The sequence below is a fragment of the Amphiprion ocellaris genome, chromosome 5, assembly GCF_022539595.1.
Source record: "Amphiprion ocellaris isolate individual 3 ecotype Okinawa chromosome 5, ASM2253959v1, whole genome shotgun sequence".
Taxonomy (NCBI): domain Eukaryota; kingdom Metazoa; phylum Chordata; class Actinopteri; family Pomacentridae; genus Amphiprion; species Amphiprion ocellaris.
Window position 1 is genome coordinate 1,853,588 of NC_072770.1, and position 16,059 is coordinate 1,869,646.

A 16,059-nucleotide genomic window follows, 5' to 3' on the forward strand; every position below is an offset into this window, starting at 1 on the left:
TTCACGTCCCGGCTTTCCCGGGATCTTTCTGCATGGAGTTTGCATGTTCTCCCTGTGCATGCGTGGGTTTTCTCCAGGGTACTCCGGCTTCCTCCCACAGTCCAAAAATATGCTGAGGTTAATTGATCATTCTAAATTGCCCGTAGGTGTGAATGTGAGAGTGATTGTTTGTCTCTGTATGTAGCCCTGTGACAGACTGGTGACCTGTCTAGGGTGTCCCCTGCCTTCACCTGAGTCAGCTGGGATAGACTCCACCCCCCCCATGACCCTAGTGAGGATTAAGCGGTGTATAGATAATGGATGGATGGATGTTTTTGCAGGCCCAAGTTTCATAGGAATTTGATGATACTCACACGATTAAGTTTTTTTATAAATGTAGTTCACATTTAACAATTTTATGAGACGTATCTTCTTTGTTCTAAAAGCACGTGACTGTTAAAATATGCTCACACGTCAAATTAAATTAGTTTTTTTTTTTATCAGACAGTTTGTTTTGATAACAGGAAACCTCATTAGCGGAAAACAGCAGCTTTACTATCTGTAGCTTTACACAGCTTTGTCGGTTTTGTTTTGATCCAACACAAAAAGTTTCCGGGTGAAAACATCCACAAAATTACAGAATGGCATTGTTCCGCTTGGCAAGACAACGGACAGCAATTTGAGTATATTTCCTTAATCGTGTTTATTTCTCCTAAATTTCTCCCAAAAAATAATAAACTAGTAACATGGTACTACTACTACTACTACTACTGCTACTACTACTACTACTACTACTACTACTACTACTACTACTAATAATAATAATAATAATAATAATAATAATAATAATAATAATATCAATAATAATAATAATAATATTCAAGAGTGATATGTAAATGACAAGTAAATGATATGGATGTTTTTTTCATTAATTTAATTATGTATCGTGTTTTTCAGAGTGGACTTCCGGGTTTCCTCATTGATGACAGACTTCATTTCCCATCGTGCCCTTCGCAGGGCGGACAGCGCTTCCTTGTCGAGATGGCGGCTCCCTTGACTCTGCTGTTGGTTTTAGCTGTTACGATCCGGGCGGCTCTGTTCAGATCCAGCTTGGCGGAGCTGATCGCGGAGAGGGTGGAGGTGGTGTCTCCGATCACCGCCTGGAAGAGAGGTAAGCGGGGGTTCGGCGGCGGTCCGGAGCCCGGGTTGGTCGCTGGAACGCCGCTCCTGTTCCCTCCTGCTGCCTCAGCTCGGCGCTGTTATCCGGTGACTGAGGGACGTCGGTAACGTCAAACCGGTTTAGCTGCAGCAATCTGAACACGTTAGAAACCCCATGAGCCTTTTGCTACAAAGAGCCTCAACAGCAGACCGGGATTTCTGTAGGCGAAGGTTTAAATTCGAGCTGACTCGTGTCTTATTCCTGTGTTTGATTAGAAGAGACAAACATAAAAACCCTTCATTCCGTCCACAACCGGAGAGAGTCCTCACGGAAGACAGCTGCAGCAGTGATCAGGACATAGAGGGATCCTCCTAAAGTCGTTCTTCTAGCTCTGCAAAACAGTGGTTCAGACTTGGCACAGGGTTTATCAACAGAAATCTGAGAAATCAGACACTGAAAATGACACAACATCCACCATTGCTCCTGCTTTCGCACAAAATTGCAACATTAAACTTTCCTAAATGACATGAAAAGAATTTTTAAAAATAATGAATCCTGGGAGCACGTTCTGTGGTCCGATGAGACCAAAATCTCTTTTTCTTTTTTGGTTCCAGTGGGGTTTATTTAGCATGTATGGCCCAGCACCTCCACAGTGAACACTTAGGGTTAGGGGTTAGCTAACCCTAACTCTGACAGTGAAGCACGGGGGTGGAAGTGTGAAGATATGGGGCTGACGTTTACAGATAGTAAAATGAATGTCTGTAAATATAGCAAAATACTGGTTGACAGGATGACTCCCAGTCTGCAGAAACATGACAGCAGGAGGAACTGTGACCTGGACCAGACTGCTGTCTGGCCTGAATCCAATAGATCACAAATGAATGTCTCTAAGGAGCAACAGAACATCTCTCCAGAAATCTGTCGTATTCCACACTGAGGAGGATTCAGTCCGTCATCTGAAATGAAGCTGAACATACGAAGCATTGAAAAAATAAGGGATTTCATGAAAGCTGTTTTGTCATTCTTTATAGGGGGTTAAATCATTTTGCAACCTGCTTTTTGTAAAGAAAAAAAAGTTGAGATTTTGGATGGATTATGAATTAAATCTTGATTTTTGCTTTTGGTATTATAATTCAATAAACTAACTGTTCACCTCTTATATCAGAGGTGTCAAACAGGCGGCCTGCAGGCCAAAACCGGCCCTCCAGAGGGTCCAGTCCGGCCCACAGGACAACTTTGTAAAGTGTAGAAATTACAGAGAGACGTTTTGTCGTTTTGTTTCTCATTTTTGTCATTTTGTGTTTCCTTTTTGTCTCGCTTGTGTTTTTTGTCTTATTTTTGCCATTTTGTGTTTTGCTTTGTTCATTGTTTTTTGTCTTGTTTTTGTCAATTGTCCATTTTTTTGTCGCATTGTACCTTTTTTGTCAATTTTTTTGTCTTTTTTGTTTTGTTTCATGTCATTTGTCTCACTTTGTTTTTCGCTTTTGTCATTTTGTGTCTAGTTTTTGTCATTTGGTGTCTCATTTTTGTAATATTTTGTCTTGTTTTTGGCCTTCTTATGTTTGACTTCTGTCATTTTGCTCATAAAATAAAATACTATGTAGTTCAGTTCCAGAGAGGTGTGACTAGATGTTCTGTGTCTTTGTAGACACTCTGTGATCTGGAAGTTGTAATGTGTAAATGATAAACTGAGGCATATATTTCACTTATTTTTCTTAAGAAATTTCAGGTTCTTCATGATGTTTTGCAAGAAGATAATTCATTAAGTGTAAACTTTTTCAGAATGTACTTTTTTGCACTAAAACAAAGGAAAAATGTGGATTTGTGGTTATTTATAGGTTACTATAAATATGCTGTGATTTTACTGGTCCGGCCCACTTGAGATCAAATTGGGCTGAATGTGGCCCGTGGACTAAATGAGTTTGACTCTCCTGTCTTATATGTTGCTCATTGTGCCAGAATGTCAAAAATGTCAGGGGGTTGAATCATTTTGCATGCAACTGTACACTAAAAATGTGAATTACTAAAGCTGTATGAAGCCTCAGCTTGAAATGCAGGAGAAAACACAGTACACACACAGATTAACAGCTGCATGCTGTTAATCACACAAAACACCACAACCCTTCATGAAGTGTTCATGAGGCAGCCCGAACAGGAAGCTCACTTTCTCTGTTTGTTTGTTTGCAGTGGTTGAAGGTTTGGCTCTGCTCGACTTGGGAGTTTCACCGTATTCTGGAGATGTTTTCCATGAGGTGAGGGATCCACACACACGTACCGAGGCATTCAAAACGCTGAGTGGTCGTCAACCTACACCTAGAAACCTGGGAAATATTCTAAAGAAAACATTAAAGATGTTTAAAAACACAAGTTCTGGCTTGTAAACTGGAGAAGAAATATTTTAGATTTGGCTCCGTTTCTCAGCCGGAGTAAAGCAGCGTTGTTTGTCCAGAGGTAAGATTTTATTGAGCTGCATCCTTCCAGTGACGGGCCATCAGATGACATCTAAGTGGAACTGATTAACAAGTTTGAGGCTTGTTCATCCTCAATCTTTGCTGTTTCGGTCTGCGCATTCTGGAGAAGGTGTATCTAGACTGAATTAGACTGGTTTGAGGAGCGGCAGACAGGAAAGTAGGGAGAAGAAAGGGGGACAACCTGCAGTAAAGGGCCCTGAGCTGGTATCAAACCCAGGCCGCTGAGTCGGGGACCATAGCCTCTGTTCATGGGTCGCCCACTCAACCAGTTCAGCTATCTGGGCGCCTGAATATAAGCCTTTTTAATGCAGGAAGGGATTGTTTTAATGTTAAAAAATGTTACATTTGTAAGTGTGATGAGTTGGGATGAGTTTTTAGTTCAGCCATATCTCAGCTGTACTCTAAATATGTGTTTCTACTCCAAATGTCCTCTTTTGTTGCCTTCAGACTCCCCTCATCATTTACCTCTTTCACTTTGTGGTGGACTATGCAGAGATCACATTTATGGTGAGTGAAGATAAAGAACATTTTTCTAAATGCTGATAAACTAGTGGAATATTTCCAGTAGGATCCACAGTGAACACAAGCTGGACTGTTGCTGCTGTGATTTAAAAAGAAAGTAAAAGGATTTTGTTTTTTAACCGTTTGTGTGTCTTCAGTTGGCTGATGTGATCACTGCTGTGGCTCTCTACATGGCCGTCAAGGACTACAACAAACAGGTGGTAAGTATGCAGCAAATTATCCAGAGAAAGCAATTAAAAATATACACGTTCTTATATGAACAGTAATGATTATTCAGTTGGTTGTCCACTCTTATGTTAAATGTTTTGATAATCAGTTACTCAGTTTGAGTGATTTCCTAAAGAAAAAAAGTGTAGATCCTGATCCCAACTCCTGACATTGTTTCTATAATATTTTCTAGTTTCTTGACTCTACTATAACAGTAGACTGAGTATCTTTGGTTTGTGGAAACAAACGACACATTTGAGGACATCATCTTGGGCTTTGAGAAACACAATTCAACATTTTTCACCATTTTTTGACAACTAATAGTTGGAGAAAATAGATTATTCAACAATGGAAAGAACTGGTAGCTGTAGCCATGTTTGATATAAAGATGTGCAAAAACTCTGTTATCATTTGTTTTACTAACATCAGGTTGTGATAAAATATTGATTGCTGTGTGCTGAACTTCACTCCTTTTTTCACATATGGCCAAGATATGACAGACACTACCTTTATCATTCCTTTGGGTAGAGCATTTTGTTCATTTTAGTAGTTGGATATAAAAACAACTCTGACATTTACTGACTTGTCTTTGATGCTGTTTCAGTTCAGAAAGCAGAAGTTTGCCTTGGAGGCAGACCGCTATCCTCTGGACTGTCTGGAGCTCATCAGAAGCCCCAAAGAAATGTACTACATCCCTCTGAAAGTAGCCATGTTGTAAGTGCCATCGGCCCCCAGAGGGCGCTAAACCCAACACTGAAGCCTTTTGAATCTGGGAGCTGCTGCACAGAACTCCTTCAGTCTTCTCCTTAAGTCTGACACTCTTCTTAGATAAGGGATTTACTTAATGGCCAAATCACTTATAAACTTCCCTTAGTTAAGGAAAACTATTTAGACATTTGCTTCATTGAAAGGGATTCTACCGCAGTGAAACGCCACAGGTTACATGGAGAACATTTGTTTGCTTGCACTTCCTCTCTTGTGACACTACAGGGCTGGACTACGAAACAAGATTAGTGTGTTAAGGAGATGTCAGAGTTGTCATTGTCATGAAGGCGGTGCTCTGTTAGCCTGCTAGATCACTATGGTAACTGATGCTGCACAGGAAACCTTCTCTAGAGGTTCTGTTAAGAGTTTGGCATTTAAGTTACTGTCTGTAAGCAATTGTCAGCTGAGGAACATGTTGTATCTGCAAACCTGTTGAGCTGCGCATTACTAATCCCACTTAACGAAGCAGTGCAGTTACAATAGGCACACTGTATGCATTGCATTGCCACGGTAACCTATTGTGTTCAGCTGGTGATGCAGAACATACATAAATATGTTTTTAAATTTGGTCCTGATCTGCTGTCCTGTCAGTTTTCCACTGCTGGTGCTGCAGCTGATAGAACACAGATTAGAAAACCGATGAGTTAACTGGTATAAATCACATTCAGTCAGATCTGTCCAACAACTACGCTGATTTCCACGTATCCTTCATTACGGGACAGTGTCACTTCTTTAATGCCATGTTTGAATTTAACATTTAAGAGCTGTAATGTGCAGCTGTATTGAGGTCTAATATACGCCGATCAGGAATAACGTTATGACCACCTGTCTAATGTTGTGTTGGTCCTCTTTATGCTGCTAAAACTCCTGACAAGCCTTTTAAGTGAGCACGTTCATAGCCTGGTGATTGGTGTTGTCTCGCAAAGTTGGTCTTTGGAAAGTTTCAAACAAATGGCACAAGAATAGAAGACAAAGAGAAAAGAAAGTACAATTAATTTATTTGAATTTCCGCGAATAAAAGCAAAAAGAAAAGAACAATTGTGGAAGGAAACTGCAACACGGATTCATTCAAGAAAGCTTGACAATTTATTTCACTAGTTTATATCGACATAAAGTTGACCATGTTAAGACAGAATGAGAAGGTCTTTGTGCAGGAGTTTAACTAACTTTAAATGATTCTTTAAGTATCACACCAAAATAAGGAGAAAACCCTAAATACTTTACAAGGAAATGTCGAGGAGAAGACTTAAGTGTATTTATGCAACTGATTTGCTTTGAAGAAACCTCAACTCTGACTTCTGAGTTTTGTGCATCGATCTCCAGAGTTGCAGCCAAATAATTTACTGTCACCTTCTCTCACAGTTACCTGTTGAACCCGTTCACCATCCTGTCCTGTGTTGCCAAGTCGACATGCGGCTTGAACAACGCTGTCGTCGCCCTGTTCATCTTCTCTACCATAAAGGGTAAACCACAGATCCTCATCCTTTTCTATCTGAGCAGGATTTGACTGTGTTATGTTGTTTACTCCATTTAGAAATTCACTGCAGGGTTAGTGCTGTACCGAGCTCTAGTAATTTCTTACAAAGTTGGTTAACTCTTCTGCTCTAGATGAACTTGGTTTGAGTAACTCTGTTTGGGTTTCAGGAAACACTCTGCTGAGTGCCATATTTCTGTGCTTGGCCACCTATCAGTCCATCTATCCTCTGACTCTGTGCGCTCCAGCAATGCTGTATTTGATGCAGGTATGTAAGCATTTGAATGGACACATGCATTTAAACAGCATCTAGTGGTTTGTTTTACCACCTTCAGTAGGTATGTTAATGATTAATAGATTAATTGCCATTAATGATTTATTAATATATTAACTGATAAGGCAGAAAATGAAGTACTTTCATATCAGAACATATTTTGTAGATTAGCTGAAGCAGCTAGTGGTGGATCAATCCGAGTATCAATTCCAGCGTTGGTTCTGATATTGAACGATACCGGTCTACTGAGATCGATACTTTAGTTTCCAGAAGGTAAATATCGGAGTATTACTTCTTGTTTTTATGCCTTTTTTATGCCTTTATTTAATGTCTGTTTCTCCTCCTCCAGCGTCAGTACATCCCAGTGAATTTTCGGCGAGCCAGCTTCTGGTGGTTCATCGCTCAGTACCTCTTCATGTACCTCGGCAGCCTGTTTGTCCTCATCTGTCTCTCATTTTTTCTTCTCGGCTCCTGGGACTACATGCCGTCTGTCTACGGCTTCATGTAAGCGGAGAAAAGAAAGTTTAAGTAGCACTGTGGAGGAGCTTCAATTAGTTGGGTTTGCCTCATGCATGAACATTTCTCCCAGTCAGGGCTGTCATTGTCCAAAAATGTCTGAAATCTCTTTCAAAGGCTTGTTAGAAGCTAATATGTTGCTCAGTGGTTGAATCCTACTTCATGGAGTCAGGCTTTTACAACTCTGGAAATTCTTTTATTATTATTATTATTATTATTATTATTATTATTATTATTATTATTATTATTATTATTATTATTATTATTATTATTATTATTATTATTATTTTCATTTTTATTTTCATTTTTATTATCATCATTACCAAGGAAGCGGCGGAGTTATGTGATGATCAGTGTATGTTTGTCTGTCTGTTCGTTCACAACATTACTCCAAAAAAAAAAAAAAAACAACGGATTTGGATGAAATTTTGAGGGAAGGTCAGAAATAACACAAGGATCAAGTGATTAGATTTTGGCAGTGATGCTGCTTATAGTCTGGATCCACGGATTTATTAAAGATTTCTGTATCATTGCCAGATAGCAGCTTGGCGTCACTGCAACCATGACAACAAGTGAACATTACATCAGCTGCTTGCTGATGATCACATGATTGTGATCCTACTACAAATCCACCTCTGAGGACTTATCAGGACTTATCCATCAGAAATGATCCAAGGAACAACTGATTAAATTGTGGGGGTGTTTCTGAGTCCCATCAATTCCCGCCTCCCGCTACATATTTAGGTCACGTGATTCGGTATCGGTATATAATGTACACACGCAGAACACACCTGTGCCCAGCGCAAGGTCATTTTTTATTAAAGATTTCAAAATGAAATCCCTAATAAAATCATATGACTGAGCAGCCTTGGTGGAGTACTGCGCTCTCAGTGTTTTTCTTTTATTAGTCTACACAGAATGAGGGTATCATGAATGTTGTGAATCTATGTTTTATCACTGTTAAAAGTCCCTGTCAGAGCACATATTGTTCAAAAGTGTTAAATAACACTGAAATGTTAGCTAATCCTGGCCAGTCTGTAGACGTCTGCTGTAAGAGTTTCTGTTTTCTCTCCCTTCAGTCTCTCTGTTCCTGACTTGACCCCGAACATCGGCCTCTTCTGGTATTTCTTCGCTGAGATGTTTGAACATTTCCGCCTCTTCTTCCTCTGCGTCTTCCAGATCAATGTTTTCTTCTACACCATCCCCCTGTCCGTCAAACTCAAGTAAGCCCTCTACGTCACTGTCACCCCATCGGTGCTTCCAAGTCCATCTGTCTTTCTTCTTTAGTCGGTCCCATCATGCTGCTCTGTGTGTGTGTGTTTGTGTGTGTGCTACAGGGAGCATCCTGTGTTTCTGATCTTCATGCAGTTAGCTGTGATCTCCATCTTTAAGTCGTACCCCACAGTGGGAGACATCGCACTCTACATGGCCTTCCTCCCTGTCTGGAGTCATCTGTACAGATGTGAGTATATAAAACAACAGGTCCACCAGGGCTGCAGTTAACCACAGAAAACCTTGGTTCCCTAAAATCGTACAAACTCTTCAACCAATCGATTGGTTGCAGGGGAAAAATAATAATTTGCACATTATCTGGAGGTGAACTACATGAGCCTTCCTGCGAGCCATTTTAGCCTAAATGAATAATACATAACATAATACAGATTATTACATAATTCTAACCTAGTAAATGCTAAAAAGAGAACTATATTGATTGATCCCAGCAGAAGAATTACTGAGAAATAGAACACAGACAAGTTAGCTGCTGTTTTTCTGCCATGTTCATCGTTGAGCTGCGATATAAAAACTGCCAAATTTACACTTTGAGGGAGGTGGAGGCTGTATGTAAATACAGGGTGAATAGTGGTTAATTTGCGTATGGTTGCTAATCAGAATCAGAGGGGAAGACAACAAAGAACAAAAGCTGGTTGAATCAAGACGTCTGGCAGACAGTAAAAGATGAGAGATGAGGAGTCTGGCAAACAGTTGCAAATAGCAAAGGTACAACAACTAAAGGTAAGAGATGAGGGATCTGACAGAGTAACAAATAACAAAAGATTAAAGAATTGGATAACCGTGGGAAATGGAATGAAGGAGTGACACTAGAACGTATCTGTAGCAAAAGGTGTGCTGTTTTCTTCATCACTACCTGAGTGGTACTCAAAGCGTTCTACAGTAGTTCTCATTCATTTATCCATTCACACACACATTCACACACCAGTGATGCTTCAGTAGCCATCACAGATGTGGTGCTTTTCTCTTTCTGAAAGTAACACCGGCGATTGTCCGACTTAAGAGAATTTCATCAGATGAGAGCATCTATCGGCCACATCCATAATACAAACTCACTGTAATCTAGTAATCTAGTGCAGTCCAATTCAAAGCTCTGAAGTTTATGCAGCTTCCGTTTTTGCCAATTTATTGGAAAGGGGATTTTAGGTGAATTATTGGATTTGCAGTAGGGGTGGTGGTGTACTAGATTCCTGAGATTCTGGGCTCCTCATGTACGTTAAACATCTAGCAACAAAAGGCATTAATAATGGATTAGATTTATATAGTGCTTTTCAAGGCACTCAAAGCGCTTCACAATGGATCCATTATTCATTCACTCACACATTCTCACTCAGCGGTGGTAAACTACATTTGTAGCCACAGCTGCCCTGGGGCAGACTGATGGAAGCGTGGCTGACAATCTGCCCCTCCAACCACCACCAACATTCATACTCCAGTGTGAGTAGCAGCACTGGAGGCCAGGTGGGTAAAGTGTCTTGCCCAAGGACACAACAGCACATGACTAGGACAGAGCGGGAACCAGACCGTCGACCCTTCGATCATTGGACGACCCGCTCTACCACCTGAGCCACAGCCGCATTATACAGATGGATGAAGTGTCAAATTTTTGAATTTTCAATTTAAGGTGAATTTTCCTCCTATAAATTGCCTTCAGGACCCTTTGTACAAAATGCATCCACAGAAAGAAGATAGAAGGAAATGTGGAGGTGGTATAGGGTCCTCAGGTGTTCCAGCACACAGTTGGACTAGCAGTTGTTCTGTTTAGTAAACGTGTGGCAGACTGACATCATCCTCCAGCTAAACAGAGCATTTCTGTCAAGTTCTTCCTGTGCTACTGTGAAGTGAGCTGCTCCCTGTCCTGCTTTGATAATCAAAGAATGATCTTCTTTTAATTGGCTTTTCTAGAGGTTTTTAACTGAAATTAGCTGCCTTCTGGGGGTCATAATAGCAAAAGAAGCAGAGTTGACATAAACACACTGACTATAGTCTCGTTTAGAAAAGATTCATTATTATGTGACTTTTGTTCTTTTACTGAATGAAAATAATGAACATTTAAACTGTTAAGACATAGTCATGAACCAGAACTGTTGCATCAGTCGAAGCTTGAGTGCTTTTTTTGGTTTTTCTCCTGGTCCAGTCTTGAGGAACACCTTCCTGGTGTCCTGCGTCCTGCTGGCCTGTTCCACTCTGTTCCCCGTCCTCTGGCACCTCTGGATCTACGCCGGCAGCGCCAACTCCAACTTCTACTACGCTATAACTCTGCTGTTCAATGTGGCGCAGGTAGGACAGCCGGGACGGAGCCAGAGGCGTTTATTGATGCAGATAATGAAATGTGATGACGGCTGAATTCCATTTAGCTGCTTCAGTGTCCAGGTGGTGGTGTGTGTTGTGGCTCGCTGGGTCTCTTATTAACAATAATAACAATAGTAATGTTTATTATTAGAACATTTTCAAAATACAAGTTATAAAGAGTCCTCCAAAGCAGAACAAACAGACAGGCATAAAATCGTCAGGATTTAGGAGACAGATAAAAACACAATATGGCTTATAAAAAATAAAATCAGGTAAGGCTCCTGGATAAAAGTATGTTTTAAGAAATGTGATCCTGTTAAATCTGCCACTAACTTTATTTAGAGGTCTGAGTTGCAGAAGGGATGTGTAGCATCTGGAGACAATCCAGGATTTATAGCAGCTGTTTCCTCTAGAGCTTACTGGAAAAGTTGTACATTTTACTTGCTTTTTGTTGGAGAGTTGAATGTTCAGACAGATATCACTTTGACTTATTTGCATTAATTAAAAATCCACTACTAGAACCTGTAAAGCTCCCTCCATACAGTACCTAAAGCGTGAAAATGATCATTTACCATCTTACCAGGCGTCTGGCTTGATCCCCGACAACCAGCAGGGAATCCAAGAAGTTCCAGCTGCCACACAAGAGAAAGTTTAACAGAAACACCCTGCTCACCTCTCCGTAAAAGTCAAAACGAGAAGTCCTACTGAGTCAGACTCTTTTTGTATGAACTTTCTTCCAACACAAGTTGAATTGCGTACTGTCACATCGACCAATAGGAACACACAAGCGGCATCCTGCAAGTTGTGTGAAGCAATTTGGAGGAGGATTTATCCACATTTCAGCACCAATATTTGTCCATAAACTTCACAAAAAGCACCAGATACAGTGTGAGGCCAAAATTACAAAACAGCTTTTTAATGGATTTCTTCCATTGCACGAGTCATGGTGGTGGTAGCATCATGATGTGAGGCATGGTGGTGGCAGCATTATGCCAGTGAATACCTATGATATCACTAACTTTATGTTTTAACTCAGGCAGGACTGATGTAATCAACACTGTTTGCAGACCAAGGAAAAAAGGGTGAATGATCTTTTACCTGTCATATAATGTAAATAAGAGTTACACATAACATACCCTTCAAAATAAAAGGCAAAGTGGAGCTTTTTGTCCATCAGACTAGACACTACGTTTGGTGGACGTCACCACACCATCCCCACTGTGAAGCATGGTGGCGGCAGCATAATGACATGAAGATGTGAAGCACGATGGTGCAAACAAACAGGAATATCCATGAAGAGAATACTTCACTGTGTTGAAGACAGAGTCTGCTTTAGTGTGACTCACCAGTAATGAATGCAGTCCAGGTTTTAACAAAATGTTACCAGGAGCTGAAGATTAGTTTGTTGTTTCCTGCTGTTCAGGAATAATTCCTCTGACTTCTTAAAATATGCATCAGATAGCAGCAGGATCCATCTGACAGAGAGCTCCACGCTGTTATGCTTGTGAATCAGGTGTGACTTTAAGTTTACTTTCAGTTTTTGTGCTGAATGCTACATAACAGAAAAGAAAATCATTTCTCATAGAGCAATTAAATAATTCTTCAACTGTTGTACCAATGTTAAGTTAGCTAAATTTAGTGAAGATTTCATTTTATCAATGAAAGCTCCTCTGATAAAGGTGTATAAGACAAAGATACATATTTTGAATGTGCTATTTTGCTTCCTCATTAGCTATTTAATAGATTTCTTTGAGAGAACTCCCTCAATTCCCTGATCTCTCTCAGTGAGTATTTATTACTGTCCTGGTCTTTGCTTCTCTATAGATCCTGTTGGTGTCTGATTATTTCTATGCCTTCCTGAGGAGGGAACACCATCTTACCTACGGACTGTATCTGAAGAGGAAGGACGGGTCCGAGGCGACGCTCGTCCTGAAATAAAACGCTCCCGTCCCGCCTCTGCAGGGAGGAGGAAACTGCTCAAACAAACACCAAGTGAGGAGGATAAAACACTCTCTGATCCTCAAACCGATCAAAAGCACACATGCAGACAGTGTGTACGGTACAGCGTCATATGCAAACAACAGAACTGCAACAAACTACATGACTGACATATGTGGGATGTATAGCTCCGTCTCTTCTGGAGTGCTCTTATTTTGAAGCCTCATTCCACCTGGAACCTACCTGTGACGGTGGCTTTTATTTTGAAGGTTTTTTCCTCCTATCAGCCACTCTGGATGAATTTTATTTTGTTTATCCGGCAGTTCCTGCTTTTACTACGAAGAACCAACTTCCAATACAGAATAAAACGTCCCAAAGGGGTAGGCTTTTATTTTGAAGACTTGTGTAAACACCAAGAGGAGTTACAAAAATGTGGGAATCTGACATTAATTTGATCATTCCTGATTCCCAGCTCACCCACACACACTATTTTGTGTTGTTTTCTGTTTACCTGTTAACATCTGTGTGAGGGGAAAAGCAAGAAGAAGATTTGAAAGCATTCTCTTCCCCACTGTTTTCTATTTTATTTCTGATTAACAAATCCTGCATGGTCAGTGTTGCATCTCATCTCAAGTAGAAACCAGTCAGACCTCGTACCTGGTACAAATTTACTACTAGAGATTGTGATCTTTTCAGCTGCCTCAAAACTGAAGTCACTAAAACCTCCAACATGACTTGGATTCATAACTAACAGATCTTACTGCTAACAGAGAGGAGAGCAAAGACAACAGTGAATGTGTTTTAACAACTGCAGCATCTGGAGACAGGAAACGGATAAATATCACCATCGTTATAATTAATGACCACATTAATGTTATCTAGTCCCATTTTAATCCTGTAGAATCCACCAAATGAATCAGTAATGAGGGAAGTTTTATAGCTTCCTCTGTTTTTTTGCATGTAATCAGTGAATTCTTTGTTAACTCTAGCTAATTTTCACATTTAAAATGAATCATTATCATTGCATGTGCTTAGAGGCATTTTAGGATGTGAGGCGGATCAACAGCTTAAAGACTAGTGTAGAATTTTTAGGAAATATTCGCCTTCTTGCTGAGAATGAGATAAAAAAAAAAACTATGATGTCTGTGTGGAAAATACAAAGCTACAGCCAGGAAGTTAGCTTAGCATAAAGACTGGAAACAAAGCCCCAGTGCACAGACACTACTGAGTGGACTAAACCAGTTAGTTCTAACATGTTAACTGGTGACTTTTAGAGGTGCTGGTAGGTAGAGTTTAGCTGTTTGCCCCCATTTCCTGACTTTATGCTAAGCTAAGCTAACCGTCTCCTCTGCAGTCACTGTATAGACAACTCTCCAGCACAGACTAAATGTCTGTATTTCTAAACTTTAAAGCTTATTAGACTCTTAGTGTCCAAAATCCACTCTACACACTAATGGAGAATTTACTCCAGACTAAAATCACTGTTTTAGCTGTAAGGGTCTGAAAAATGAACACATTTGGAAATTATCCAACACGCGCAGACCTTTTTTATGGGAGGCATTTTGACTTGCTACAGGTGTGAAAGCAGAGATGTAATTAACAAGTTCCTTAAGAGTCCCAGTAAGCTGAACCAGCATAAACAAAAGCAGGACGGCTGTGCTTTCCCTGCTCAGATGAGTCTAAATGTTTCCCTCTAATAAACGATTGCAGCAGCAGAGTTCCATTATCATTCATTCACAGTCGAGATTGTACCAGCCCAATTCTTTTTTCATCCAACATCTATTTAGCTGCAAAATACTCCAGTTTGTTCACCAGTTGGTGAAAAAAGCTGCTGCCAAAAAAAAGGTCCAGAGAGTGAACTAAAAGGGTGAAGGTGAAGCTGAATTTCACTCTAAGCTCTGTGAAGCCGGGAGGAGCTGCAGATTAATCTCTGAGGGTTCATCCTTCTGAGCAAACGTTCACATTGTTGCTTCATACGCTGGTGAATCAGTGATTAGAGTCACAAAATGTCTTTCTTGACTTCTGATTTGTTTTGTTCTCAGATGTCCACTAGCAGCAGAACTCACTCCACTCTAAAGATAGTTCAATTAGTCTTCAACTACTGAACTAGTCATCACATATTTTGATTACTGAGTCATCAGATTGGATCACTGCTTTTTTTTTTTTAAAGAAAAGCCTCTTAAATCTGAATATTTTCTTGTTTTTTTACCTCTATGGCAATGAACTGAATATCTTTGGTTGGTGGACAAAGCAAGAGATCTGAGGTGGTCGTCTTGGGCTTTGAGAAACACTATTTTATGACATTTTATAGACTAAACAACTAATGAACTACTACAGAAAATGATCAACAGATGAATTGATGATGAAAATAATCAGAAACAGTTTGTATTGTGGAACTGAGGCATGAAATCACTCATGTTATTTCCTTCTTTTAGCATTTGATTTTCCTCCTTTCTTTATCAGGAAAGCAGAAAACGTCTGACTGTAATTTCATCCTGACATGCTACAACATTTCTGCTTTCAGTAGAGGTCACTGAGCGTGGACTGAATTCACAATCTTAAAAAGCCTTAAACAGCCTCTGAAGTGTCAGGAAAGGACTGAAAGATGAACTTTTCAAAAATATTTTACTCTATATTATGAAGACAGCAGATTAAAAAAGTTACGGTTTTAGTTACTTTCAGATGTGAAAAAATCAAACGTTTCTAACTGCAATAAATGGATTTTCATGTGAAATGAAAAATATCTCTGCTTACTGTCCAGTTACATGAGAATATTAAGTGACAACATAAAACAAAGTCTGTTGTTGAACTCCTCACCTGTTAAGGCGGGAACAGCGGCCATTTTGATACCAATGCGTGAGAAATAATTTGTGATATTTATTTATTTGCTGCACTGAAAACTTTGCAAAGAGATTTATTATTTTCTTTATTTTTGAAAAGAAGGGGGACTTGAGTTCTTTTGATACTGTTGTATATATATTCCTTTGTTTGATTCAGGGTTTGACAGGGCTGATATGTTTGATGAATGAGTGAACATGTCATAAATGTTGATTAAACCTGAGGTGTTGGTTCAGCCCCGTGTTTTTCATTGCTGATACTGATGTGTGAGATGTTCTCCTTTGTCAGTTTAAACTTCGATTTAACATTTTATACCACAATAGGATTTATATAT

The 16,059-nt window shown here is 39.9% G+C and overlaps 1 protein-coding gene across 1 annotated transcript; it reads left to right on the plus strand.

The window, feature by feature from the left end:
• Positions 1–977: 977 nt before the first annotated feature.
• Positions 978–15,960, plus strand: pigu (phosphatidylinositol glycan anchor biosynthesis, class U). Its single transcript, XM_023294081.3, has 12 exons — positions 978–1,150; positions 3,326–3,390; positions 4,057–4,116; positions 4,269–4,331; positions 4,943–5,052; positions 6,466–6,566; positions 6,748–6,845; positions 7,201–7,355; positions 8,447–8,590; positions 8,705–8,829; positions 10,795–10,937; positions 12,774–15,960. Exons 1-12 carry the CDS (start codon positions 1,021–1,023, stop codon positions 12,885–12,887), a joined length of 1,308 nt encoding a protein of 435 aa, XP_023149849.1. The 5' UTR covers positions 978–1,020; the 3' UTR covers positions 12,888–15,960.
• Positions 15,961–16,059: the final 99 nt, after the last annotated feature.

Bases quoted from the DNA above. Each gene is read 5' to 3' on its own strand.
- pigu (XM_023294081.3), top strand. From the start codon at position 1,021: ATGGCGGCTCCCTTGACTCTGCTGTTGGTTTTAGCTGTTACGATCCGG. The intron at 3,391-4,056 runs GTGAGGGATCCA...TGTTGCCTTCAG, and splicing joins CTGGAGATGTTTTCCATGAG to ACTCCCCTCATCATTTACCT. The intron at 8,830-10,794 runs GTGAGTATATAA...CTCCTGGTCCAG, and splicing joins CTGGAGTCATCTGTACAGAT to TCTTGAGGAACACCTTCCTG.